The sequence below is a fragment of the Rhinoderma darwinii genome, chromosome 8 (assembly GCF_050947455.1).
Source record: "Rhinoderma darwinii isolate aRhiDar2 chromosome 8, aRhiDar2.hap1, whole genome shotgun sequence".
NCBI lineage: Eukaryota > Metazoa > Chordata > Amphibia > Anura > Rhinodermatidae > Rhinoderma > Rhinoderma darwinii.
This window is the reverse complement of record NC_134694.1, coordinates 5,568,137-5,595,840: the sequence shown is the minus strand read 5'-3', so window position 1 is coordinate 5,595,840 and position 27,704 is coordinate 5,568,137. Positions and strand designations below refer to the sequence as shown.

General features: G+C 40.5%; 2 protein-coding genes across 4 annotated transcripts in view; both read right to left on the bottom strand.

Annotated features, from left to right (window-relative positions):
- Positions 1-22,272, bottom strand: part of LOC142658562 (dual specificity testis-specific protein kinase 2-like) — a 77,193-nt gene extending 54,921 nt beyond the window's left edge. The window contains exons 1-2 of one of the 3 annotated variants that reach the window (XM_075834130.1): positions 22,172-22,257; positions 21,723-21,817 (exon numbers count right to left, since the gene is read on the bottom strand). Coding sequence is in view for 1 of the 3 variants with exons in the window: in XM_075834127.1 (XP_075690242.1) it covers positions 22,172-22,187 (16 nt within the window). In the remaining 2 variants the exon portion in view is untranslated. Of the gene's footprint in view, positions 1-782; positions 806-21,722; positions 21,818-22,171 lie in introns of those variants that run through there. The other 2 variants (XM_075834127.1, XM_075834131.1) reach the window with 2 other exon arrangements.
- An 853-nt stretch (positions 22,273-23,125) lies between these two features.
- On the bottom strand, positions 23,126-27,187 carry LOC142658561 (kelch-like protein 9). Its single transcript, XM_075834126.1, has 4 exons — positions 25,927-27,187; positions 24,850-25,102; positions 24,085-24,245; positions 23,126-23,883 (listed from the first exon to the last, which is right to left on the bottom strand). Exons 1-4 carry the CDS (start codon positions 26,962-26,964, stop codon positions 23,506-23,508), a joined length of 1,830 nt encoding a protein of 609 aa, XP_075690241.1. The 5' UTR covers positions 26,965-27,187; the 3' UTR covers positions 23,126-23,505.
- Between the last annotated feature and the right edge of the window lie 517 nt (positions 27,188-27,704).

The following is a 27,704-nucleotide window of genomic DNA, read 5'->3' as shown; positions in this document are numbered from 1 at the left end:
CCATTGCCTGAACTCGTGCCCCGCTATAAAAAGAATTAACATTTCAGCATAAATCACTGCATACAATACACATACAATAGATCGAGAATACATGGATGTAAAATATGTTATTGTTACTATTATACACATCAGAGAATGGTTTCCATAGAGATATACAGTATGTAAATAATACCTGAATAATCAGGACATACTTACGTCAGATTGCGCCAATTATGCAGAACGCCTCCGCCCAGCCTGTACTGCTATATTACCTGACAGTACAAACAGTCCATGAAGGGTCACCACAGAGGATCCCCCAAACCTCATATATTCCTCAATGTGTGTGTTTGTGATGCATAACTCCCAATATCTGAATCCCCATTCCCGTAACATGTAACGCCCCCTCCCCCAACCCACTGGTGAACATCCACAAAACCTTCCAGATTCACGTTTGTATATGTATAAGCCCCATCTGTTTCGCTGGACAATCCGGCAAAAAACAGGACAGTTGGAAGGCATTCTTGATCTTGTCCTGCTTACACAGCTGATGAGCTTATTACAATGTATCAGTATAGGTAAGGGCTATCAGCTGCTGTGTTCAGCCCACAGAGGATTATCTACACTGAAAAAAAATCCTCAGATGTGAGCAGGTTTAGTTCAGCATCTGGATGTAAACAAGAATGTTCCTACTTAATGACAGCAAGCAGAGATCTTGAAATGTTTAATAGTTTAAGGTTCATTACAAACCTTGATGCCCCCAATGCATCTAAAATGTAAAAAAAAACTTTGTAAAAATCTCTTACCATTTTGTGTACACAGCTCCTAGGCAGATTTGTGTGTCTCCATGGTTACAGACTACAAACAAACACTGTGTAGTCTGATTCTGCAGTCATTTGTTACTCCGCTCCCTCCTCTTATTGGTAACCTAGAGACAGTAGAAGCAGGGGAGAGATGAAAGGGAGTAACGCATGACTGCAGGGTCAGACTACACATAATAGTCTGACCCTATAGATTTGCATAGGAGCTGTATACATAAAACGGCAGGTGAGTAATAACCAATACAATTAATTTGTTAGCTTATTACTGGTTGCAGAAGACTTGACATACTCTCCATCATCTATATATACCAGAGCAGTCACAATGGAGTGTAATTTATTAAATATTTGGTTGTGGACCTGAATCTCTCTGTAATGGTTTGTACAGGATGTAGCAGAGTGCAGTGCAGATAGCATAGTCCAGAGTATACATTAGGAGGGCAAGGGCCACCGCCTGGCCTTACACAATCTGCTGACATAGTTACTGGCAGATAATCCAGAGGGGAAAAATAATCCGGAAACCACAACCTGTAGTTTATTACCACCATATATAATAAAGACAGTGATGTCATCAGTCCATACAATGCTCGGAATATCTGGGGTATTGGATCGGCGATGAGGTCATACATGACAGTCATGTCCTTACAAACGCACTGATCTATACTGTGTGACAGGATTCTGTGACACGGGCCTGCGCAAAAGTTACAGTCAGTCAATGGTCATGCATCATTCATCCCTGAACCCCATTGGGACTTAAATGGGTCCGATAGATGTGGGACCTACCTCTGGGACCTGCACCTTTCTCTATTCCATGATAGAGTATATAATAAAATCAATACATAGAGATAATATAAGCAAGGAATATGCGAGATGTGTAGATGCGATAACTAGTGCAAACCCCCGTCCCCCACCCTCCGCCTTACTGGTTAATCGCCTGCGGATGGTTAATAATTTGAAGTCCCCTTGTAAAGGTCACAGTAAAATGTGTTCATAAGGAAACCCTAGGTATTAATGTGATAAACTGTACACAGGAGAATCGCATCGAGAGATACAATAACAAGTAGGTAATTGATGGCAGGACGGGCACCCGGCATAATGTATTTCCTCAATCCTCCATGTTTATTGCTGTTCCGTTTATTGGATTTGCAGTAAGCTGAGCTTCACTTCATCACAACAATGCATCTCATTAATAAGAAACGAGTCCAGAGGATGAAGAGGAAAACAGAGGAAGCTACAAATCTATACAACTAATATCTCCCAGAACTGAATAATGGGGAACATAGACACATAAATATAGCCCATATCAAACTGATGTACAATACTGCCCCCTATGTACAAGAATATAACTACTATAATACTGCTCCTATATACAAGAATATAACTACTATAATACTGCCCCTATATACAAGAATATAACTACTATAATACTGCCCCCTATATACAAGAATATAATTACTATAATACTGCCCCCTATATACAAGAATATAACTACTATAATACTGCCCCTATATACAAGAATATAACTACTATAATGCTGCCCCTATATACAAGAATATAACTACTATAATACTGCCCCCTATATACAAGAATATAAATACTATAATACTGCCCCCTATATACAAGAATATAACTACTATGATACTGCTCCTATATACAAGAATATAACTACTATAATACTGCTCCTATATACAAGAATATAACTATTATAATACTGCCCCCTATATACAAGAATATAACTACTATAATACTGCTCCTATATACAAGAATATAACTACTATAATACTGCCTCTATATACAAGAATATAACTACTATAATACTGCCCCCTATATACAAGAATATAACTACTATAATACTGCCCCTATATACAAGAATATAACTACTATAATACTGCCTCTATATACAAGAATATAACTACTATAATACTGCCCCTATATACAAGAATATAACTACTATAATACTGCTCCTATATACAAGAATATAACTACTATAATACTGCTCCTATATACAAGAATATAACTACTATAATACTGCTCCTATATACAAGAATATAACTACTATAATACTGCTCCTATATACAAGAATATAACTACTATAATACTGCCCCCTATATACAAGAATATAACTACTATAATACTGCCCCGTATATACAAGAATATAACTACTATAATACTGCCCCCTATATACAGGAATATAACTACTATAACACTGCCCCCTATATACAAGAATATAACTACTATAATACTGCCCCTATATACAAGAATATAACTACTATAATACTGCTCCTATATACAAGAATATAACTACTATAATACTGCCCCCTATATACAAGAATATAACTACTATAATACTGCCCCGTATATACAAGAATATAACTACTATAATACTGCCCCCTATATACAAGAATATAACTATTATAATACTGCCCCCTATATACAAGAATATAACTACTATAATACTGCCCCCTATATACAAGAATATAATTACTATAATACTGCCCCTATATACAAGAATATAACTACTATAATACTGCCCCCTATATACAAGAATATAACTACTATAAGGCCTCATTTACACGAGCGTGTGCGTTTTGCGCGCGCAAAAAACGCAGCGTTTTGCGTGCGCAAAAGGCACTTGACAGCTCCGTCTGTCATCCGTGTATGATGCGCGGCTGCGTGATTTTCACGCAGCCGCCATCATAGAGATGAGGCTAGTCGACGTCAGTCACTGTCCATGGTGCTGAAAGAGTTAACTGATCGGCAGTAACTCTTTCAGCACCCTCGACAGTGCATTCCGATCACCATATCGAGTAACCTGTTTAATAAAAAAAAGAGGTTCGTACTTACCGAGAACTTCCCGGCCGTTGCATTGGTGACGTGTCCTTGGTGACGCGCCTCTCTTGACATCTGGCCCCACCTCCCTGGATGATGCGGCAGTCCATGTGAACTCTGCAGCCTGTGCTTGGCTTGTGATTGGCTGCAGCTGTCACTTGGACTGAATTGTCATCCCGGGAGGTCAGACTGGAGAAAGAAGCCGGGAGTTATCGGTAAGTCAGAACTTTTTTTTTTTTTTTTACACGTTCACGTATATTGGAATCGGAAGTCACTGTCTAGGGTGCTGAACCAGTTTAACTCTTTCAGCACCCTGCACAGTGACTGTCTCCTGCCGGGTTCGGTCAAAACGAGTTCGGCTGAACCCGGTAAAGTTCGGTTCGTTCATCTCTAAGACACTCCGTTCGGATGTTTGTAAACAGAAAAGCACGTGGTGCTTTTCTGTTTACATTCAGTTTGACAGCTCTTGCGCGAATCACGCAGTTCGCACGGAAGTGCTTCCGTGCGACCTTCGTGGTTTTCACGCACCCATTGACTTCAATGGGTGCGTGATGCGCGAAAAACGCACGATTATAGAACATGTTGTGAGTTTTACGCAACGCACTCGCGCTGCGCAAAATTCACGCATCGTCTGCACTGCCCCATAGAGTAATATAGGTGCGTACGACACGCGTGAAAAGCACGTGCGTCGCACGCGCGTATATTACGCTCGTGTAAATGAGGCCTAATACTGCTCCTATATACAATAATATAACTACTATAATACTGCCCCCTATATACAAGAATATAACTACTATAATACTGCCCCTATATACAAGAATCTAACTACTATAATACTGTCCTCTATATACAAGACTAGAACTACTATAATACTGCTCCTATATACAAGAATATAACTACTATAATACTGCCCCCTATATACAAGAATATAACTACTATAATACTGCCCCTATATACAAGAATATAACTACTATAATACTGTCCCCTATATACAAGAATATAACTACTATAATACTGCCTCTATATACAAGAATATAACTACTATAATACTGCTCCTATATACAAGAATATAACTACTATAATACTGCCGCCTATATACAAGAATATAACTACTATAATACTGCCTCCTATATACAAGAATATAACTACTATAATACTGCTCCCTATATACAAGAATATAACTACTATAATACTGCTCCTATATACAAGAATATAACTACAATACTGCTCCTATATACAAGAATATAACTACTATAATACTGCTCCCTATATACAATAATATACCTACTATAATACTGCTCCTATATACAAGAATATAACTACTATAATACTGCCTCCTATATACAACAATATAACTACTATAATACTGCTCAAAATTCACGCATCGTCTGCACTGCCCCATAGAGTAATATAGGTGCGTACGACACGCATGAAAAGCACGTGCGTCGCACGCGCGTATATTACGCTCGTGTAAATGAGGCCTAATACTGCTCCTATATACAATAATATAACTACTATAATACTGCCCCCTATATACAAGAATATAACTACTATAATACTGCCCCTATATACAAGAATATAACTACTATAATACTGTCCTCTATATACAAGACTAGAACTACTATAATACTGCTCCTATATACAAGAATATAACTACTATAATACTGCCCCCTATATACAAGAATATAACTACTATAATACTGCCCCTATATACAAGAATATAACTACTATAATACTGTCCCCTATATACAAGAATATAACTACTATAATACTGCCTCTATATACAAGAATATAACTACTATAATACTGCTCCTATATACAAGAATATAACTACTATAATACTGCCGCCTATATACAAGAATATAACTACTATAATACTGCCTCCTATATACAAGAATATAACTACTATAATACTGCTCCCTATATACAAGAATATAACTACTATAATACTGCTCCTATATACAAGAATATAACTACAATACTGCTCCTATATACAAGAATATAACTACTATAATACTGCTCCCTATATACAATAATATACCTACTATAATACTGCTCCTATATACAAGAATATAACTACTATAATACTGCCTCCTATATACAACAATATAACTACAATAATACTGCTCCTATATACAATAATATATCTACTATAATACTGCCCCCTATATACAAGAATATAACTACTATAATACTGCTCCTATATACAGGAATATAACTACTATAATACTGCTCCCCTATATACAAGAATATAACTACTATAATACTGCTCCTATATACAAGAATATAACTACTATAATACTGCCCCCTATATACAAGAATATAACTACTATAATACTGCTCCCTATATACAAGAATATAACTACTATAATACTGCCTCCCTATATACAAGAATATAACTACTATAATACTGCCCCTATATACAAGAATATAACTACTATAATACTACCTCCTATATACAAGAATATAACTACTATAATACTGCTCCTATATACAAGAATATAACTACTATAATACTACCTCCTATATACAAGAATATAACTACTATAATACTACCTCCTATATACAAGAATATAACTACTATAATACTGCTCCTATATACAAGAATATAACTACTATAATACTGCCTCTCCTATATACAAGAATATAACTACTCTAATACTGCCCCCTATATACAAGAATATAACTACTATAATACTGCTCCTATATATAGGAATATAACTACTATAATACTGCCCCTATATACAAGAATATAACTACTATAATACTGCCCCTATGTACAAGAATATAACTACTATAATACAGCTCCTATATACAAGAATATAACTACTATAATACTGCTCCTATATACAAGAATATAATTACTATAATACTGCCCCTATATACAGGAATATAACTACTATAATACTGCCCCTATATACAGGAATATAACTACTATAATACTGCTCCTATATACAAGAATATAACTACTATAATACTGCCCTCTATATACAAGAATATAACTACTAAAATACTGCCCCCTATATACAGGAATATAACTACTATAATACTGCCCCTATATACAAGAATATAACTACTATAATACTGCTCCTATATACAAGAATATAACTACTATAATACTGCTCCCTATATACAAGAATATAACTACTATAATACTGCTCCCTGTATACAAGAATATAACTACTATAATACTGTCCCCTATATACAGGAATATAACTACTATAATACTGTCCCTATATACAAGAATATAACTACTATAATACTGTCCCCTATATACAGGAATATAACTACTATAGGAGAAGAGAAAGATGATCCAGTGCCAATGGTGATATTTAAAAGGGAAGAACAATTCCCATGTTTATTGAGGAAATATTTAAAATCTTTGGTGCGAGACACAGTCTCAAGGCAGGAGTAAGCAGGGAATGTACCCGAGCCTACGCGTTTCGAACGCACACTGCGTTCTTAATCATGGCAAAGGAAGTTGAGAGCGTGTGTTGCAGCCCTAGCTATGTATAAATTTGTCAGCTGTTAAAAGTGCTACGTAGATGTCAGCAATTGGTTGGAAAAGCTGGTGTGGGAATGACTAGCAACCAGCTACAGGTGAGCAAAACTGCATAAGAGTGAAATGGTTTAATTTGTAAACCAGGCAAAAAGCATACTTCTAACATTTTAGTAGTGTTATTCAACCAGTTTAAGTTGCAGTGAATAAATGACAACACAGGAGGGGAAAAGACGCACACGGTCTCAATTGTACTCATACATATATAGCAAGCAGATATGTTATAAAAGTACATACAAATATATTAAAAACAATTGCACACTAGAAAGGAATGAACTACTATAATACTGCTCCCTATATACAATATATCTACTATAATACTTCCCCTATATACAAGAATATAACTACTATAATACTGCCCCCTATATACAAGAATATAACTACTATAATACTGCCCCCTATGTACAAGAATATAACTACTATAATACTGCTCCTATATACAAGAATATGACTACTATAATACTGCCCCTATATACAAGAATATAACTACTATAATAATGCCCCTTATGTACAAGAATATAACTACTATAATACTGCCCCCTATATACAGGAATATAACTACTATAATACTGCCCCCTATGTACAAGAATATAACTACTATAATACTGCCCCCTATGTACAAGAAAATAACTACTAATACTTCCCCCTATATACAAGAATATAACTACTATAATACTGTTCCTATATACAAGAATATAACTACTATATTACTGCCCCCTATGTACAAGAATATAACTACTATAATACTGCTCCTATATACAAGAATATAACTACTATAATACTGCCCCTATATACAAGAATATAACTACTATAATACTGCTCCTATATACAAGAATATAACTACTATAATACTGCTCCTATATATAAGAATATAACTACTATAATACTGCCCCCTATATACAAGAATATAACTACTATAATACTGTCCCCTATATACAGGACTATAACTACTATAATACTGCTCCCTATATACAATATATCTACTATAATACTGCCCCTATATACAAGAATATAACTACTATAATACTGCCCCCTATATACAAGAATAGAACTACTATAATACTGCCCCCTATTGTTAGGGATCTGCCAGGTACTTCATCTAGGTATACTCCTGGGATTAATCAATCCACACCTGAGGCCAGACCTGTTCGACTGACACCATCTCCCACCAACCAGGGTGGCAGGCTCAGGAGTGGGAGAGCCTATCGCGGCCTGGTCTGTCGGAGTTAGCTCCGCCCCCTGTCCTTTATTACCTGCCCTGTTCTCTCTCTCAGTGCTTGTAATTCTTTTGGATTCCTGGCCCCACTGCTGCTTGCTCCAGCCTGCTTCTGCCGTGCTGCAGTTCTGCTTGACCTGCTTTGCTTTGCCCCTGGCTTGCTTCTGTCTCCGTGCCCGCTCGGGTGTACTCACTTCGTCCTGGTCCTGACTGTTCGTTCGCCGCTCTGTTTCCTCGTGGCGTTCCGTGGCTCCTGCCCCTTCCCTTGCGTGTTCCCTGTTTGTTTTCCTGTGCACTTAGACAGCGTAGGGACCGCCGCCCAGTTGTACCTCGTCGCCTAGGGCGGGTCGTTGCAAGTAGGCAGGGACAGGGCGGTGGGTAGATTAGAGCTCACTTTCCCTTCACCTCCTTCCTGCCATTACATAATTACAAGCCCTTACCTAGTCTACCATTTCTCCTACGCTGACGCTATCATGGACCCCCTTGAGACCCTGACCCAGCAGATGCAGGGCCTCTCCCTACAGGTCCAGGCCCTGGCCCAAAGGGTCAATCAGGGTGACGCTGCTTTAGTAGTACCCCTCACCTCACCTCTAGAACCCGACCTCAAGTTACCTGACCGGTTTTCAGGGGACCGTAAGACGTTTCTCTCCTTCCGGGAGAGTTGCAGACTTTATTTCCGCCTAAAACCCCACTCCTCAGGTTCCGAGAACCAGCGGGTGGGTATCATCATATCCCGACTCCAGGAAGGGCCCCAAGAGTGGGCCTTCTCCTTGGCTCCTGACGCCCCTGAACTTTCCTCTGTTGATCGTTTTTTCTCTGCCCTCGGACTCATTTACGACGAGACTGACAGGACTGCTTTAGCCGAGAGTCAGCTGGTGACCTTACGTCAGGGTAGGAGACCGGTTGAGGAATACTGTTCTGATTTTAGGAAGTGGTGAGTAGCTTCTCAGTGGAACGATCCGGCCCTAAGGTGCCAGTTTAGGTTAGGATTATCTGACGCCCTGAAGGATCTGCTGGTTAGCTACCCCTCGTCTGACTCCCTTGACCAGGTTATGGCCCTAGCAGTACGACTTGACCGACGTCTCAGGGAACGTCAGCTAGAACGCTTCAGTGTGCTCCCCTCTGACTTTTCTGCGATCCCCCCCGAGGTCCCGTCTCCTCGCCCCTCCACGGAGGACTCGGAGGTACCTATGCAACTCGGGGCCTCCATGTCCCCTCGACAATGTAGGGAGTTTCGCAGAATGAATGGTCTCTGCTTCTACTGTGGGGACGACAAGCATCTACTGAACACCTGTCCCAGGCGCAAGAATAAGAAGCCGGAAAACTTCCGCGCCTAAGTGATCATCGGGGAGGTCACTTGGGCGCACAGGTATTTCCCGTTAATGTGAAACGCAATAAAATTTTGCTTCCCTTTCAGGTCTCGTTTGCTGGCCGGGCTGCCACTGGCAGTGCTTTCGTGGATTCTGGCTCATCTGCTAATATCATGTCTGTGGAATTTGCTATGTCTCTAAAGATGCCTTGTATTGATTTACCTTATCCTATCCCTGTAGTAGGAATCGACTCAACTCCCCTTGCTAATGGTTATTTTACTCAGCATACTCCTGTTTTTGAACTCCTGGTTGGCTCCATGCATTTGGAGCAGTGCTCTGTACTGGTGATGCAGGGATTATCGTCTGATCTGGTTTTAGGCCTTCCCTGGTTGCAGCTGCATAATCCCACGTTTGATTGGAATACTGGGGATCTCACCAAATGGGGTAATGAATGTCTTATGTCATGTCTTTCTGTTAACTCTATTTCTCCCCGGGAGGAGGTAAACACGCTTCCTGAGTTTGTTCAGGACTTCGCCGATGTGTTTTCTAAGGAGGCCTCCGAGGTGTTGCCCCCCCATAGAGATTACGATTGCGCTATCGATTTGGTGCCTGGTGCCAAGCTTCCTAAGGGTAGGATATTTAATCTTTCATGTCCTGAACGTGAAGCTATGAGGGTGTATATCCAAGAATGCCTGGCCAAGGGTTTCATTCGCCCCTCGACTTCTCCTGTAGGTGCTGGCTTCTTCTTCGTGGGGAAGAAGGATGGTGGTCTTAGGCCGTGCATTGATTATCGTAACCTGAATAAGGTCACCGTAAGGAACCAGTACCCACTTCCTTTGATTCCGGATCTTTTTAATCAGGTTCAGGGAGCCCAATGGTTTTCTAAGTTCGATCTACGGGGGGCATATAACCTTATCCGCATCAAAGAGGGGGATGAGTGGAAAACTGCGTTCAACACACCCGAGGGTCATTTCGAATACCTGGTCATGCCCTTTGGGTTGTGTAATGCCCCTGCTGTCTTCCAGAATTTTATTAATGAAATCCTGAGAGAGTACCTGGGTAATTTTCTTGTTGTGTACCTTGATGACATACTGGTGTTTTCCAAGGACTGGTCCTCCCACGTGGAGCATGTCAGGAAGGTGCTCCAGGTCCTTCGGGAGAATAATCTGTTTGCTAAGACTGAAAAATGTGTCTTTGGGGTACAGGAGATACCATTTTTAGGGCAAATCCTCACTCCTCATGAATTCCGCATGGACCCTGCCAAGGTTCAAGCTGTGGCGGAATGGGTCCAACCTGCCTCCCTTAAGGCGTTACAGTGTTTTTTAGGGTTCGCCAACTATTACAGGAGATTTATTGCCAACTTCTCGGTCGTCGCTAAGCCTCTTACGGACCTTACCCGCAAGGGTGCTGATGTCCTCCATTGGCCCCCTGAGGCCGTCCAGGCCTTTGAGACTCTCAAGAAGTGCTTTATCTCGGCCCCTGTGCTGATTCAGCCCAACCAAGAGGAGCCATTTATTGTGGAGGTTGACGCTTCCGAGGTGGGAGTGGGGGCCGTCTTGTCCCAGGGTACCAGCTCCCTCACCCATCTCCGCCCCTGTGCTTACTTCTCTAGGAAGTTTTCGCCCACGGAGAGTAACTATGATATTGGCAACCGCGAACTTCTAGCCATTAAATGGGCTTTTGAGGAGTGGCGGCACTTCCTGGAGGGGGCCAGACACCAGGTAACGGTCCTTACGGATCACAAGAATCTGGTTTTCCTAGAATCGGCCCGGAGGCTTAATCCTAGACAAGCTCGGTGGGCACTATTCTTTACCAGATTTAATTTCTTGGTTACCTATAGGGCTGGGTCCAAGAATATTAAGGCTGATGCTCTGTCACGTAGTTTCATGGCCAATCCTCCTTCCGAGAAGGATCCTGCTTGTATTTTACCCCCTGGTATAATCGTCTCTGCCACGGATTCTGATTTAGCTTCTGATATCGCGGCTGATCAGGGTGCAGCTCCCGGGAACGTCCCTGGGGACAAACTGTTTGTTCCCCTGCAATACCGGCTGAGGGTACTCAGGGAAAACCATTACTCCGCTCTATCTGGTCATCCTGGCATCTTGGGCACCAAACACCTCATTACCAGAAACTATTGGTGGCCTGGGTTGCCTAAAGACGTTAGGGCTTACGTCGGCGCTTGTGAGGTTTGCGCTAGGTCCAAAACCCCTAGGTCCCGACCTGCGGGCCTACTACGTTCCTTGCCCATTCCCCAGAGACCTTGGACCCATATCTCCATGGATTTTATCACCGATTTGCCTCCATCTCAGGGCAAGTCGGTGGTGTGGGTGGTAGTCGACCGCTTCAGCAAGATGTGCCACTTTGTGCCCCTTAAGAAGCTACCTAACGCCAAGACGTTAGCTTCTTTGTTTGTGAAACACATCCTGCGTCTCCATGGGGCCCCAGTCAATATCGTTTCTGACAGAGGGGTACAATTTGTTTCCTTATTTTGGAGAGCTTTTTGTAAAAAGTTGGAGATTGATCTGTCCTTCTCCTCCGCCTTCCATCCCGAAACTAATGGCCAAACGGAAAGGACCAACCAATCCCTGGAACAATATTTAAGGTGTTTCATCTCTGACTGTCAATTCGATTGGGTCTCATTCCTTCCCCTTGCTGAATTTTCCCTGAATAACCGGGTCAGTAACTCGTCAGGGGTCTCCCCGTTTTTCTGTAATTTCGGGTTTAACCCAAGGTTCTCCTCCGTCTCCCCTGGTTGTTCCAATAATCCTGAGGTAGAGGATGTTCATCGGGAACTGTGCACTGTCTGGGCCCAGGTTCAGAAGAACCTAGAGGCGTCCCAGAGAGCACAAAAGATTCAGGCGGATAGTAGACGTTCTGCTAACCCCCGGTTTGTCGTCGGGGATTTGGTCTGGTTGTCGTCCAGGAACTTGCGCCTTAAGGTCCCGTCCAGGAAGTTTGCTCCCCGATTTATTGGACCTTATAAGATCATTGAAGTCCTCAACCCTGTATCCTTCCGTCTGGAGCTCCCCCCATCCTTTCGCATACATGACGTCTTCCATGCCTCCCTCCTTAAACGCTGCTCCCCGTCCTGGTCCCCCTCGAGGATACCTCCTGTTCCCGTTCTCACCCCTGAGGGGGTGGAATTCGAGGTGGCCAAGATTATGGACAGTAGGATGGTCCAGGGCTCCCTCCAGTACCTGGTCCATTGGAGAGGATACGGGCCGGAGGAGAGGACTTGGGTACCTGCCCGTGATGTTCACGCTGGGGTATTGATCAGGAGGTTCCACCTTCTCTTCCCCACTAAACCGGGTCCCCTTAGTAAGGGTCCGGTGGCCCCTCATAAAAGGGGGAGTACTGTTAGGGATCTGCCAGGTACTTCATCTAGGTATACTCCTGGGATTAATCAGGCCAGACCTGTTCGACTGACACCATCTCCCACCAACCAGGGTGGCAGGCTCAGGAGTGGGAGAGCCTATCGCGGCCTGGTCTGTCGGAGTTAGCTCCGCCCCCTGTCCTTTATTACCTGCCCTGTTCTCTCTCTCAGTGCTTGTAATTCTTTTGGATTCCTGGCCCCACTGCTGCTTGCTCCAGCCTGCTTCTGCCGTGCTTCTGCCTTGCTGCAGTTCTGCTTGACCTGCTTTGCTTTGCCCCTGGCTTGCTTCTGTCTCCGTGCCCGCTCGGGTGTACTCACTTCGTCCTGGTCCTGACTGTTCGTTCGCCGCTCCGTTTCCTCGTGGCGTTCCGTGGCTCCTGCCCCTTCCCTTGCGTGTTCCCTGTTTGTTTTCCTGTGCACTTAGACAGCGTAGGGACCGCCGCCCAGTTGTACCTCGTCGCCTAGGGCGGGTCGTTGCAAGTAGGCAGGGACAGGGCGGTGGGTAGATTAGGGCTCACTTTCCCTTCACCTCCTTCCTGCCATTACACCTATGTACAAGAATATATGTACTATAATACTACTCCTATATACAAGAATATGACTACTACAATACTGCCCCTATATACAAGAATATAACTACTATAATACTGCTCCTATATACTAGAATATGGCTACTATATTACTGCCCCCTATGTACAAGAATATAACTACTGTAATACTGTTCCTATATACAAGAATTTAACTACTATAATACTGCTCCTATATACAAGAATATAACTACTATAATACTGCCCCCTATATACAAGAATATAACTACTATAATACTGTCCCCTATATACAAGAATATAACTACTATAATACTGCTCCTATATACAAGAATATAACTACTATAATACTGCTCCTATATACAAGAATATAACTACTATAATACTGCTCCTATATACAAGAATATAACTACTATAATACTACCTCCTATATACAAGAATATAACTACTATAATACTGCTCCTATATACAAGAATATAACTACTATAATACTGCCTCTCCTATATACAAGAATATAACTACTCTAATACTGCCCCCTATATACAAGAATATAACTATTATAATACTGCTCCTATATATAGGAATATAACTACTATAATACTGCCCCTATATACAAGAATATAACTACTATAATACTGCCCCTATATACAAGAATATAACTACTATAATACTGCTCCTATATACAAGAATATAACTACTATAATACTGCTCCCTATATACAAGAATATAACTACTATAATACTGCTCCCTGTATACAAGAATATAACTACTATAATACTGTCCCCTATATACAGGAATATAACTACTATAATACTGTCCCTATATACAAGAATATAACTACTATAATACTGTCCCCTATATACAGGAATATAACTACTATAGGAGAAGAGAAAGATGATCCAGCGCCAATGGTGATATTTAAAAGGGAAGAACAATTCCCATGTTTATTGAGGAAATATTTAAAATCTTTGGTGCGAGACGCAGTCTCAAGGCAGGAGTAAGCAGGGAATGTACCCGAGCCTACGCGTTTCGAACGCACACTGCGTTCTTAATCATGGCAAAGGAAGTTGAGAGCGTGTGTTGCAGCCCTAGCTATGTATAAATTTGTCAGCTGTTAAAAGTGCTACGTAGATGTCAGCAATTGGTTGGAAAAGCTGGTGTGGGAATGACTAGCAACCAGCTACAGGTGAGCAAAACTGCATAAGAGTGAAATGGTTTAATTTGTAAACCAGGCAAAAAGCATACTTCTAACATTTTAGTAGTGTTATTCAACCAGTTTAAGTTGCAGTGAATAAATGACAACACAGGAGGGGAAAAGACGCACACGGTCTCAATTGTACTCATACATATATAGCAAGCAGATATGTTATAAAAGTACATACAAATATATTAAAAACAATTGCACACTAGAAAGGAATTAACTACTATAATACTGCTCCCTATATACAATATATCTACTATAATACTTCCCCTATATACACGAATATAACTACTATAATACTGCCCCCTATATACAAGAATATAACTACTATAATACTGCCCCCTATGTACAAGAATATAACTACTATAATACTGCTCCTATATACAAGAATATGACTACTATAATACTGCCCCTATATACAAGAATATAACTACTATAATACTGCCCCTTATGTACAAGAATATAACTACTATAATACTGCCCCCTATATACAGGAATATAACTACTATAATACTGCCCCCTATGTACAAGAATATAACTACTATAATACTGCCCCCTATGTACAAGAAAATAACTACTATAATACTTCCCCCTATATACAAGAATATAACTACTCTAATACTGCTCCTATATACAAGAATATAACTACTATATTACTGCCCCCTATGTACAAGAATATAACTACTGTAATACTGCCCCTATATACAAGAATATAACTACTATAATACTGCTCCTATATACAAGAATATAACTACTATAATACTGCCCCTATATACAAGAATATAACTACTATAATACTGCTCCTATATACAAGTATATAACTACTATAATACTGCTCCTATATATAAGAATATAACTACTATAATACTGCCCCTATATACAAGAATATAACTACTATAATACTGCCCCCTATATACAAGAATATATGTACTATAATACTGCTCCTATATACAAGAATATGACTACTACAATACTGCCCCTATATACAAGAATATAACTACTATAATACTGCTCCTATATACTAGAATATAGCTACTATATTACTGCCCCCTATGTACAAGAATATAACTACTGTAATACTGTTCCTATATACAAGAATATAACTACTATAATACTGCTCCTATATACAAGAATATAACTACTATAATACTGCCCCCTATATACAAGAATATAACTACTATAATACTGTCCCCTATATACAAGAATATAACTACTATAATACTGCTCCTATATACAAGAATATAACTACTATAATACTGCTCCTATATACAAGAATATAACTACTATAATACTGCTCCTATATACAAGAATATAACTACTATAATACTGCTCATATATACAAGAATATAACTACTATAATACTGCCCTCTATATACAAAAATATAACTACTATAATACTGCCCCCTATATACAAGAATATAACTACTATAATACTGCCCCTTATATACAAGAATATAACTACTATAATACTGCCCCTATATACAAGAATATAACTACTATAATACTGCCCCTATATACAAGAATATAACTACTATAATACTGCCCCCTATATACAAGAATATAACTACTATAATACTTGTCCCCTATATACAAGAATATAACTACTATAATACTGCTCCTATATACAAGAATATAACTACTATAATACTGCTCCTATATACAAGAATATAACTACTATAATACTGCTCCTATATACAAGAATATAACTACTATAATACTGCCCCTATATACAAGAATATAACTACTATAATACTACCCCTATATACAAGAATATAACTACTATAATACTACCCCTATATACAAGAATATAACTACTATAATACTGCCCCTACATACAAGAATATAACTACTCTAATACTGCCCCTATATACAAGAATATAACTACTATAATACTGCCCCTATATACAAGAATATAACTACTATAATACTGCCCCTATATACAAGAATATAACTACTATAATACTGCTACTATATACAAGAATATAACTACTATAATTCTGCTCCTATATACAAGAATATAACTACTATAATACTGCCCCCTATATACAAGAATATAACTACTATAATACTGCTACTATATACAAGAATATAACTACTATAATTATGCTCCTATATACAAGAATATAACTGCTATAATACTGCTACTATATACAAGAATATAACTACTATAATACTGCCACCTATATACAAGAATATAACTACTATAATACTGCCCCCTATATCCAAGAATATAACTATTATAATACTGCCCCTATATACAAGAATATAACTACTATAATACTTCCCCTATATACAAGAATATAACTACTATAATACTGCCTCCTATATACAAGAATATAACTACTATAATACTGCCCCCTATATACAAGAATATAACTACTATAATACTGCTCCTATATACAAGAATATAACTACTATAATACTGCCCCCTATATACAAGAATATAACTACTATAATACTGCCCCTATATACAGGAATATAACTACTATAATACTGCCCCTATATACAAGAATATAACTACTATAATACTGCCCCTATATACAAGAATATATCTACTATAATACTGCCCCTATATACAAGAATATAACTACTATAATACTTCCCCTATATACAAGAATATAACTACTATAATACTGCTCCTATATACAAGAATATAACCACTATAATACTGCCCCCTATATACAAGAATATAACTACTATAATACTGACATCTATATACAAGAATATAACTACTATAATACTGACATCTATATACAAGTATATAACTACTATAATACTGCCCCTATATACAAGAATATAACTACTATAATACTTCTATATACAAGAATATAACTACTATAATACTGCCCTCTATATACAAGAATATAACTACTATAATACTGCCCCTATATACAAGAATATAACTACTATAATACTGCCTCCTATATACAAGAATATAACTACTATAATACTGCCCCTATATACTAGAATATAACTACTATAATACTGCCCCCTATATACAAGAATATAACTACTATAATACTGCCCCCTATATACAAGAATATAACTACTATAATACTGCCCCCTATATACAAGAATATAACTACTATAATACTGCCACTATATACAAGAATATAACTACTATAATACTGCTCCTATATACAAGAATATAACTACTATAATACTTCCCCTATATACAAGAATATAACTACTATAATACTGCTCCTATATACAAGAATATAACCACTATAATACTGCCCCCTATATACAAGAATATAACTACTATAATACTGACATCTATATACAAGAATATAACTACTATAATACTGACATCTATATACAAGTATATAACTACTATAATACTGCCCCTATATACAAGAATATAACTACTATAATACTTCTCCTATATACAAGAATATAACTACTATAATACTGCCCTCTATATACAAGAATATAACTACTATAATACTGCCCCTATATACAAGAATATAACTACTATAATACTGCCTCCTATATACAAGAATATAACTACTATAATACTGCCCCTATATACTAGAATATAACTACTATAATACTGCCCCCTATATACAAGAATATAACTACTATAATACTGCCCCCTATATACAAGAATATAACTACTATAATACTGCCCTCTATATACAAGAATATAACTACTATAATACTGCCCCCTATATACAAGAATATAACTACTATAATACTGCCTCCTATATACAAGAATATAACTACTATAATACTTCCCCTATATACAAGAATATAACTACTATAATACTGCTACTATATACAAGAATATAACTACTATAATACTGCCCCTATATACAAGAATATAACTACTATAATACTGCTCCTATATACAAGAATATAACTACTATAATACTGCCCCTATATACAAGAATATAACTACTATAATACTGCCCCTATATACAAGAATATAACTACTATAATACTGCCCCTATATACAAGAATATAACTACTATAATACTACCCCATATATACAAGAATATAACTACTATTATACTGCTCCCTATATACAAGAATATAACTACTATAATACTGCTCCTATATACAAGAATATAACTACTATAATACTGCTCCTATATACAAGAATATAACTACTATAATACTGCTCCTACATACAAGAATATAACTACTATATTACTGCCTCCTATATACAAGAATATAGCTACTATAATACTGCCTCCTATATACAAGAATATAACTGCTATAATACTGCCCCTTATATACAAGAATATAACTACTATAATACTGCCCCTATATACAAGAATATAACTGCTATAATACTGCCCCTTATATACAAGAATATAACTACTATAATACTGCTCCTATATACAAGAATATAACTACTATAATACTGCTCCTATATACAAGAATATAACTACTATAATACTGCCCCTATATACAAGAATATAACTACTATAATACTGCCCCCTATATACAAGAATATAACTACTATAATACTGCCCCTATATACAAGAATATAACTACTATAATACTGCTCCTATATACAAGAATATAATTACTATAATACTGCCCCCTATATACAAGAATATAACTACTATAATACTGCCCCTATATACAAGAATATAACTACTATAATACTGCCCCTATATACAAGAATATAACTACTATAATACTGCCCCTATATACAAGAATATAACTACTATAATACTATCCTGTAGGAATCTCTGCTATCCATAATGTAGCAATGTAATGATTAAACCCTGAGGTAATGAGTCACAGATGACTGAATAAACAAGCGTTGTCTTCCGCTTTTCTGCCTAATGTGAGAATGTAAAAGTCAATAAAAGTAATCTTCCCTAAAGGTTATCGTGTCTCTGCGCCTCCGTACACAGCTCAATAAATGGCTTCAAAAACAGATTAAAGGTTGTTCATTGTAAAGAGAGGACAGTCAGGGCGGATAAATGACGGCACTAATACAACGCATCGATCGGGAACCTTCACAAGTGGCTGCCCGAACAGCAAGACTCATAAACCTTCTACACCGAAGAGCAAATCTCCACTTTTTTTTTTACTACTTTTACCATTCTGCAGCCACCACTAGGGGGAGCTTACTGCATATTGTATACAGAACAATGTATAAACAGTAGACTGTGAGCTCCCTCTAGTGGTGGCTGCAGACAGACAGCATTTTATCATGTAACTGTGGCAATGCAGTGGATTTGGAGCTCTGTATCAGAAAACAAAGCTTTGATATACATTGATATATTAAGAACTAGATCTAGGAAAACTGCCAGTGACCACAGTGACACACCAGGAGGCTGCAGATTCCATCTGTGACATCACAACATTCTATGACATCACCAGAGGACATTTTGGAAACTTTGATTGTATTTCATCAAATCATATCACTGCCCTGAGTCTTGAGTTATGACGTTTTCTTTGGTCACCGCGCTCCTCGCACTTTTCTGTCTCTATGTTGACACAACCGGATCAAAGGAACTGGAAATAAGGAAAACCGTAAAAACAAATGTGTCAATGGAAACGTCCATTATCGGGTTAAACGCTCAGTACACTGACGGGACCGGTACAGAGCAGGTCGGTGTGGTGGGGATCAAGACAAACGGTAATAGGACACCCATGAAGATGGAAGCCACCGGTAGATCCACCAGGCATAGTCAGAAGCCTGGACAACCCCCAGGGAAAGGTCTCCTGTGGCGCCTTCTGATGGCGCTGAGCAACCACCCTGGATTTAACGTAAAGAAGTAACCCCCCCAGATAAAGATGGCGACAATGAGCAGAGAGGCGGGTGATGCCATTGTGCCAACCAAGATCTATCATGATGAGATACCACGTACCCAAGCTACAACAGCAATGTAACCCAATAAATGTTACCCGTTTTATTATACTGATCTGTAACTAATTATTACTGTATTGGTCCTGGCACAGCAGAGGATGATAGGGAATGTAGTGCTGCATGGTTCCCTGTGGGTGTATCAAACATGATATGACTAGATACACGGGCTCAGCAGAGAGTATCACACATGATAAGATTAGATACACCGACTTCGCAAACAGGATCAAACATGATAGGCTTAGATACACTGGCTCAGCAGCAGTGTTACATGATAGGCTTAGATACTCTGACTATGATTGTCTTTGATACACTGGTTTAGCAGACAATATCGCACATGATAGGATTAGATACACAGCTCAGCAGACAGTATCACATGATAGGATTAGATACACAGCTCAGCAGACAGTATCACATGATAGGATTAGATACACAAGTCAGCAGTCTCACACAGGATAGGATTAGATACAGCGGCTCAGCAGACAGTATCACACGATAGGATTAGATACACAGCTCAGCAGTCAGTATCACACATGATAGGATTAGATACACAGCTCAGCAGACAGTATCACACATGATAAGATTAGATACACAGCTCAGCAGATAGTATCACACAGGATAGGATTAGATACACAGCTCATCAGACAGTATCACACATGATAGGATTAGATACACAGCTCAGCAGACAGTATCACACATGATAGGATTAGATACATGGCTCAGCAGACAGTATCACACATGATAGGATTAGATACACAGCTCAGCAGACAGTATCACACATGATAGAATTAGATAAACAGCTCAGCAGACAGTATCACAAATGATAGGATTAGATACAGCGGCTCAGCAGACAGTATCACACATGATAGGATTAGATACACAGCTAAGCAGACAGTATCACACATGATAGGATTAGATACAGTAGATTCCATAGTGTTTATTTCCCGTTAGCGCTCTGTATCGGAGGCAGACGATTACTTATGACTACACCGCGTGCAGCTGCTTCGGTTGAGTTACATTTTGTGTCTCAGGCATTTAATAAATATCTGTTAAAGTGACACCAACCTGACAACTCGTCACGACGATCACTTTACATTTGGCGGCTTCTCAGAAATACAGCGGATATTGTACGTAATTAATAACTTGTAAACACAGCTTTCCTGAAAAACAAATCCACCTCGTTATGCAGCAATACCAGGCGGGGGAAAGATCACTACATAACTAGACAGAATTGTCAGGACTCTAGGAAAGCTGGGTAACATCACTATTATAACAGCACTGGCAGCCATGTTGTCACCCTGCTTCCCTGTAGTCCTGAATGACAAATCTGCCCAATTCAGGAGGTGCATTACTATATAACGAAGAAAAATGTTGCTCGGGATATTTGGAAAGCAAAGTCACAACCAGTATGGCCGCCATTCCCACAGCATTATCAATAAGCTTTCATAGCCCTCATCGGCTTCAATTTGCTCAGAGATATAGGCACTTGTATTGGGTCAGGAACGTTCGGTTACCCCGTTTGCAGCACATCGTGTCGGGGTTCAGTCAAGTTGAAACCCCCATTAAACTGAGGCTCACTGTGGCTCCCAGGGCCTGGTGCTAACAGGAAGTGGAGGAGCTGCCCACAGCAACGAATCAGATTCCAGCTCTCATTTTCTCAGGGCAGGTTAGAATATGAAAGCTGCAATCTGATTGGTTGCTATGGGCAACCTAACTCATAAGGCTCAAGGCCTGTGTGTAAAATTCAAGCCATTGCCTCAGGTTGAGGTGCAGGTCTGATGATACCCGACCAGGTCGTGTGTTGAGAAATTATGTTATACTTCCACCCAGCGTTCATGGCTGACATGTCAGAAAAAAAATATCCTTTAATACTTTGTGCTATTAAGGACCCCACACCTTCCACTATCAGTCTGTGACCACCCACTTGTCACCATTCATCTCCTGAAGTACTCTGTGCTGCTTGAGTTCCTCACATTCCATTTTGAACCAGGCTGTTTGAGGCCTGAACAGGGCGGTGGCCCGCATGTGTGTATACTCCAGCTTCTAGATGGGTGACATTCAGTAACAGCACCAATGGCCACCCCTGTAGTTAACGTCCCTTTGTTTATACGTGACTTTTTTTTGCCACAATTTTCGCAATATTGCGGGCAAAACGGACTGGTTCACAAAAACGGTATGGTTTAAAAAAAGTTTAATTTTTGCCATGATCTGTAATGACTTTTTTTGCTGCGATTTTGCGATAATCCTGCCAGAAAACACCACAAAACCTGCCCACGTTAATACACCCTCTGGTAGCGGAGATATATTGATCAGGTTTATTATACAGGAAGATATAGGAGATAAAAACACAGAAATACATAAAGATAGCAGAAGCCCCCTCCACCCTCTGATAACTTTATCTTAAAGGGGTACTCCAGTGATTAACTTCTATCAGACACATCATAAAAGTGGGATTTGTGGTGCCCCCCCCCCCCCCACTGATATTTTAATATTATCGGATTTGACGGGCCCTGGTCCCTCTGTGATCCAAGTCTTGCCCTTTTAGTGTATTTTGAGGTAATGGAGGGGGTCTGATAAGGAACCCTGTCTATTTTCCAGGGCAGCAAGCTACAGCCATTGATTTTCTATGGGCGCATGTAGCGATCAGTCGATGGGATCAGCCTTTCGTGTCACACCCCCTCAGAACGACTTGTCGTTGATGGATTTTATACATGAAAAAGGGACTGTCCAAACTGGATACCATTTCATAGATGATGGGGGGGGGGGGGGGCACACATTTAATTTTGGCAAAGCCTAAAAATGCGTTCTGAACTGCCATGGGGGTGGGTAATGGACTGGAGCGCGCCGGTTACAGTTCGTTATCGTGTTTCGCCGTGATAAACAGGTTCAGCGTGGATCTTTTCTTGTTGGGAGTGGACGTACTTTCCTCTTTCTCCTGCTCCTCTATCATCCCATGAGGCAATTTAATGGTGCATGAAGCGTGGTCCACCAGTGGTTGCGGCAGGGACCCCGTCTTTTTCCAGGCTTTGGATTCGGGGTCATATATGAAGACACCGTCTTCTTTATTCATGCGTCTTAAAGAGCCCCCTCCGGTAATGAAAAGCTTGGAGTGGCGGGTGTTTATACTGAACTGACAGCAGTCGAAGGGGGACAGCTTGAGGGCGCTCCACTGGTCGGTGGCTGGACAGTAATACTCAGTCTCATTGACGTGGATCCATTCCTTGGCCTATAAAAACAGAAGTGGAATATAGTTGCAGTACCACTTATTGAAGCAAGGAGGCGATGTGGAGCCCTGATGAAAAATAATTGCTCACTTTCTCCATCCAGTCTGCGCCGGATTTTTGGACATTTCAGATTATCAGAATTTTTGGAGAGAAAAAAAACAAAAAACAAATCCCAAAATTCCAATTTTTTTTTTGTTACTCACTGCGTTCATTGTGCGTCCACCAACGCAGAAGATTTTATCTCCGATTGCTGCCATTCCGTGATCACACCGGGCAAACGTCATGGCGCGGTTTACCACCCAGCGCTTTAGTCTTGGCAAATAGCTGTGTACTTCATTAAGAGTTTTACTAGTGGAATAGCCCCCTGCCGATAGTAAACAAAAGTTCAAATCTAGCACCTGACGATGGGAGAGCACAGAGTATTTCAGGAGAAGAGTGTGATGATCCTGGGGGAAGAGGGTGTCCTGTCCACTCATGTGGGGACATTAGTGGGGACAGGGGTTCATGTGAAAGGGACGGTGTCATGATGTGAGGAGGGGAATGGCAGAAAGAAGCAGGTTACAGACTAATTGTGGAAGGAGCAGGGTCTCCAGCAGCACAAAGTATTTCAGCAGATGTGTTTGCAGATCCTATGGGGGTTGCAACATGCCCAGAGGGCTATATGTGACTGGGACAGTGTTATGATGTGGAATTTAAGCAAGTGCCATATTAGTCGTTTAACAATGAGTTCCCCAGCAATACAGAGTATTTCAGGAGATGGTGTGCTGATCTTGTGGTGGTGGTGGTGGTGGTGGGGGTGGGGGGGTGACATGACTGAGGATGTGATGAGATTATGGATGACAAGGTTTCGTGTTACAGTGGTAGGTCGCAGACTGAAAAGCAAAGTTTTGAAGCAGCACAGAGTATTTTAGGAAGGTGAAGCTAGTCCTCATAACTATAGAAAAGTTTGCATTTAGTGTCGTATTTACCAGAAATGTACATGATGCCTTTATGGGCCGTGCCGGCGTGATCTGCTACCGGGATGGGGAAGGGAGCGGTATATTCCCACTTGTTTTCAGCAGGGTAATACTCTTCCGCACTCTGGGTGAGATGACCTAACAGGGACCCTCCGCCGACAGCGATTATACGCTCACCGATCACTTCAGTGTGGAAGCGCGTCCTTCTCTCTAACATGCCGGAAACTTGCAGCCATGAGTCGGAGCGCGGGTCAAACCGGAAAACCTGCAGGGATTAGATTGAATGATGAATAGCAAAGACTTTTACTTATAGGCAGGGCTGCACGTACCATATGGGCACCAAACATATGCCAGAGGGGGGGGGGTATGATTTTATCCCTAAATTACACATCAGGATTTAACGAGTAATTATTGTGACAACCATAAAAGGTTGTCAAAGCCCCTCCCCTATTCATGGCATCATAATTAGGCCCTGTGTACAATTATGAAGAGCTAGTGCACCTGCAGTGATAACTCCTTGCCATGAGATGGCGACATAGAACATAGAATAACCCAGGACTATCAGCAATATCTGATTGGTTACTAATAATGAAAGGGTTTGCCCAGTTTTATGTCCATGAAGCTTTGTCATTGCTGTTCTGAAAAGTTCTGCAGCTTTCTCATATACTTTGCATTTCATAACCACTTTTTTCAAGAACTCTGCTTGCTGCCAGTGAAAGTAGACAACCCATGCTGATCATGTTTTATTTCCAGATGCTTGCAAGTTTTTTTTTTTTAAGTTTCCTACAATGCAGGACAATCCTCTGTGAGCCATACACCCCAGGACTAATTTCTCTCCTGTCCATATAGTTTGCTACAAAGTTTTAGTGCAGGTAAAATTGCAGCAAAACCACAGCTGTGAGAAGCGTGTCTGTAATGTGTTTCCATTTGCAACAGCAAGCAGAGCTTGTGAAAACAGTGAGGAATTGAAGCGCAGGGTATATTAGAAAGTTGCAGAACTTTACATTATACATGGCAGGTAGTCAGTGAAAAGTTCTAGTATACTCAATGTCAGGGTTGCTCCATAAAGCCAGATAAAGATGTTGTTACCTCATTCGACGGATGTTTGCCTGATGGATCGAAAGTGCTTTGCCCTCCGATGACGTACAGGAAATCATTAATGACCGCCACACAGTGATTGTAAACCGGGGCGCACATCTCTCCTAGCTCCGACCACGAGCTGCCATCTTCCTTTTGCACCCAAATACTGCCCAGGACCCGGTTATCCGTCGTCCTCCCACCCAGAACCAGGAGCTTATCCGAACTGGACCTTACGGTGGTGCCTTGACTGTGCAGCGTGGGCTGAGCGTACACCTGTGAGTGGTACTTCAAAGCCTCCTGCAGATACCGAAAACAGCCGGAGTCCAGTTTCATGACGGGCGTCTCCTTCACGTATCCCTGGAGGTCTTCTGGAGAAATCAACGGGAAGCGGATCCTCTTGAGGACATCTCCAGCTTCCTTCAACCTTGCGCGGTCATGCTGCAACCAAGACACCGCCATCCGGAACAGATCCAGCTCGCTGCAGCCGGGGACGTCTCCCCTGTCCAGAATTGCGCACAGCGTCTCTTTATTTACTAGATTCAGGTCTCCAGAATGACCGGGGAAATGTTGATAATGATGGCCGACGTACCCGCTGGCCTTCTCCTTCAGGTCCTCCGGGCCGTGCCTCTTGGCGATCTCCAGGACGTGCAGGCAAGTGTCTTGGTTCAACCCGTCTTCTAAAAACCGAAAGCAGAGTTTCACCGCTTCCCGGAGGAGCAGGACCTCCGCCGCCTTCAAAGTGTCTTCAACGTTGGCCCAAGATAGGTGAAGCTTATTGGAGTAGATGAAGTCCAGGACGTTCTGAAGACCTTTGGCGCCGACATTCTTCAGTCTCACTGCGTTACCGACTTTGGGATCTGCAAACAGCAGTTTACAGTAAGAGCTGGCCGAGGCCAATATTAACTTATGAGCCGGGAAAATGGCTCCATCGGCTTCCAGCGACACATCGCACAGGTCCCGCTGAGAACGGAATTGTTGTATCCTCTCCAGCAGTTTCTCGGGGTACTTGTCGGATGTGAAGGTGATGTTGACGGATCCGTTCTGCATATTGGCTAGATTGTATCAGCTACCCTGTTACATAGCTGTCCTCCAGCTGGCTTGTCTTGGAAGGATATTCTCCAGGTAGCTGCTGTGACTTGGCAGGTTCCTCAGAAGTCTTTCACATTGTTGACTCCGCGTCGTCACTCCATCTCCCCAGCGCCTGGCTATCCCATATATTGTCCCTGCAACAATAACACCAGTGACCCCGGGGCTCCTTGCCCGATTGGTTGAGCCAGGTCAGGTAGAATTAGGGCAAGCCCGGGCTTGTACACCTTAGAAACCAAAGGAATGTAAAAGCTCAACACTAATAATACAGGTGCAATATATCTAAATGGCAGCGAACGTAACGCGTATCTAATTCCTTCTCACGCGGCCTTTTCATGGTGAGATGTTCCAGGTGGCCCCATAGTTGCAGCATTATCTAAGTCCGAACACTGCGGCACTTTCCGATCACCCTGATTCATGAATAGAATGCTAGAAATACAGTAAAGACTGACACATACACTGGCAGTGCAAAAAGGAAGGGGGAGGATGTAATGTACATAGCAATGCAGATTTATATTGCCAGTCAGGGTTTGTGGAAAGCTGGGAGACAACCCCTTTGGGTAGTCATGGCTGACATTAGTGGAAGGAGAATATTTTTTTAAAATTTTATTTAGGGAGGGGGTGTATTGAGTTACCACTGCATAACTGGGCGGACTTATCATTCAGGACTCTTGGAAAGCTGTGTAGCAATCCGTGCTAGA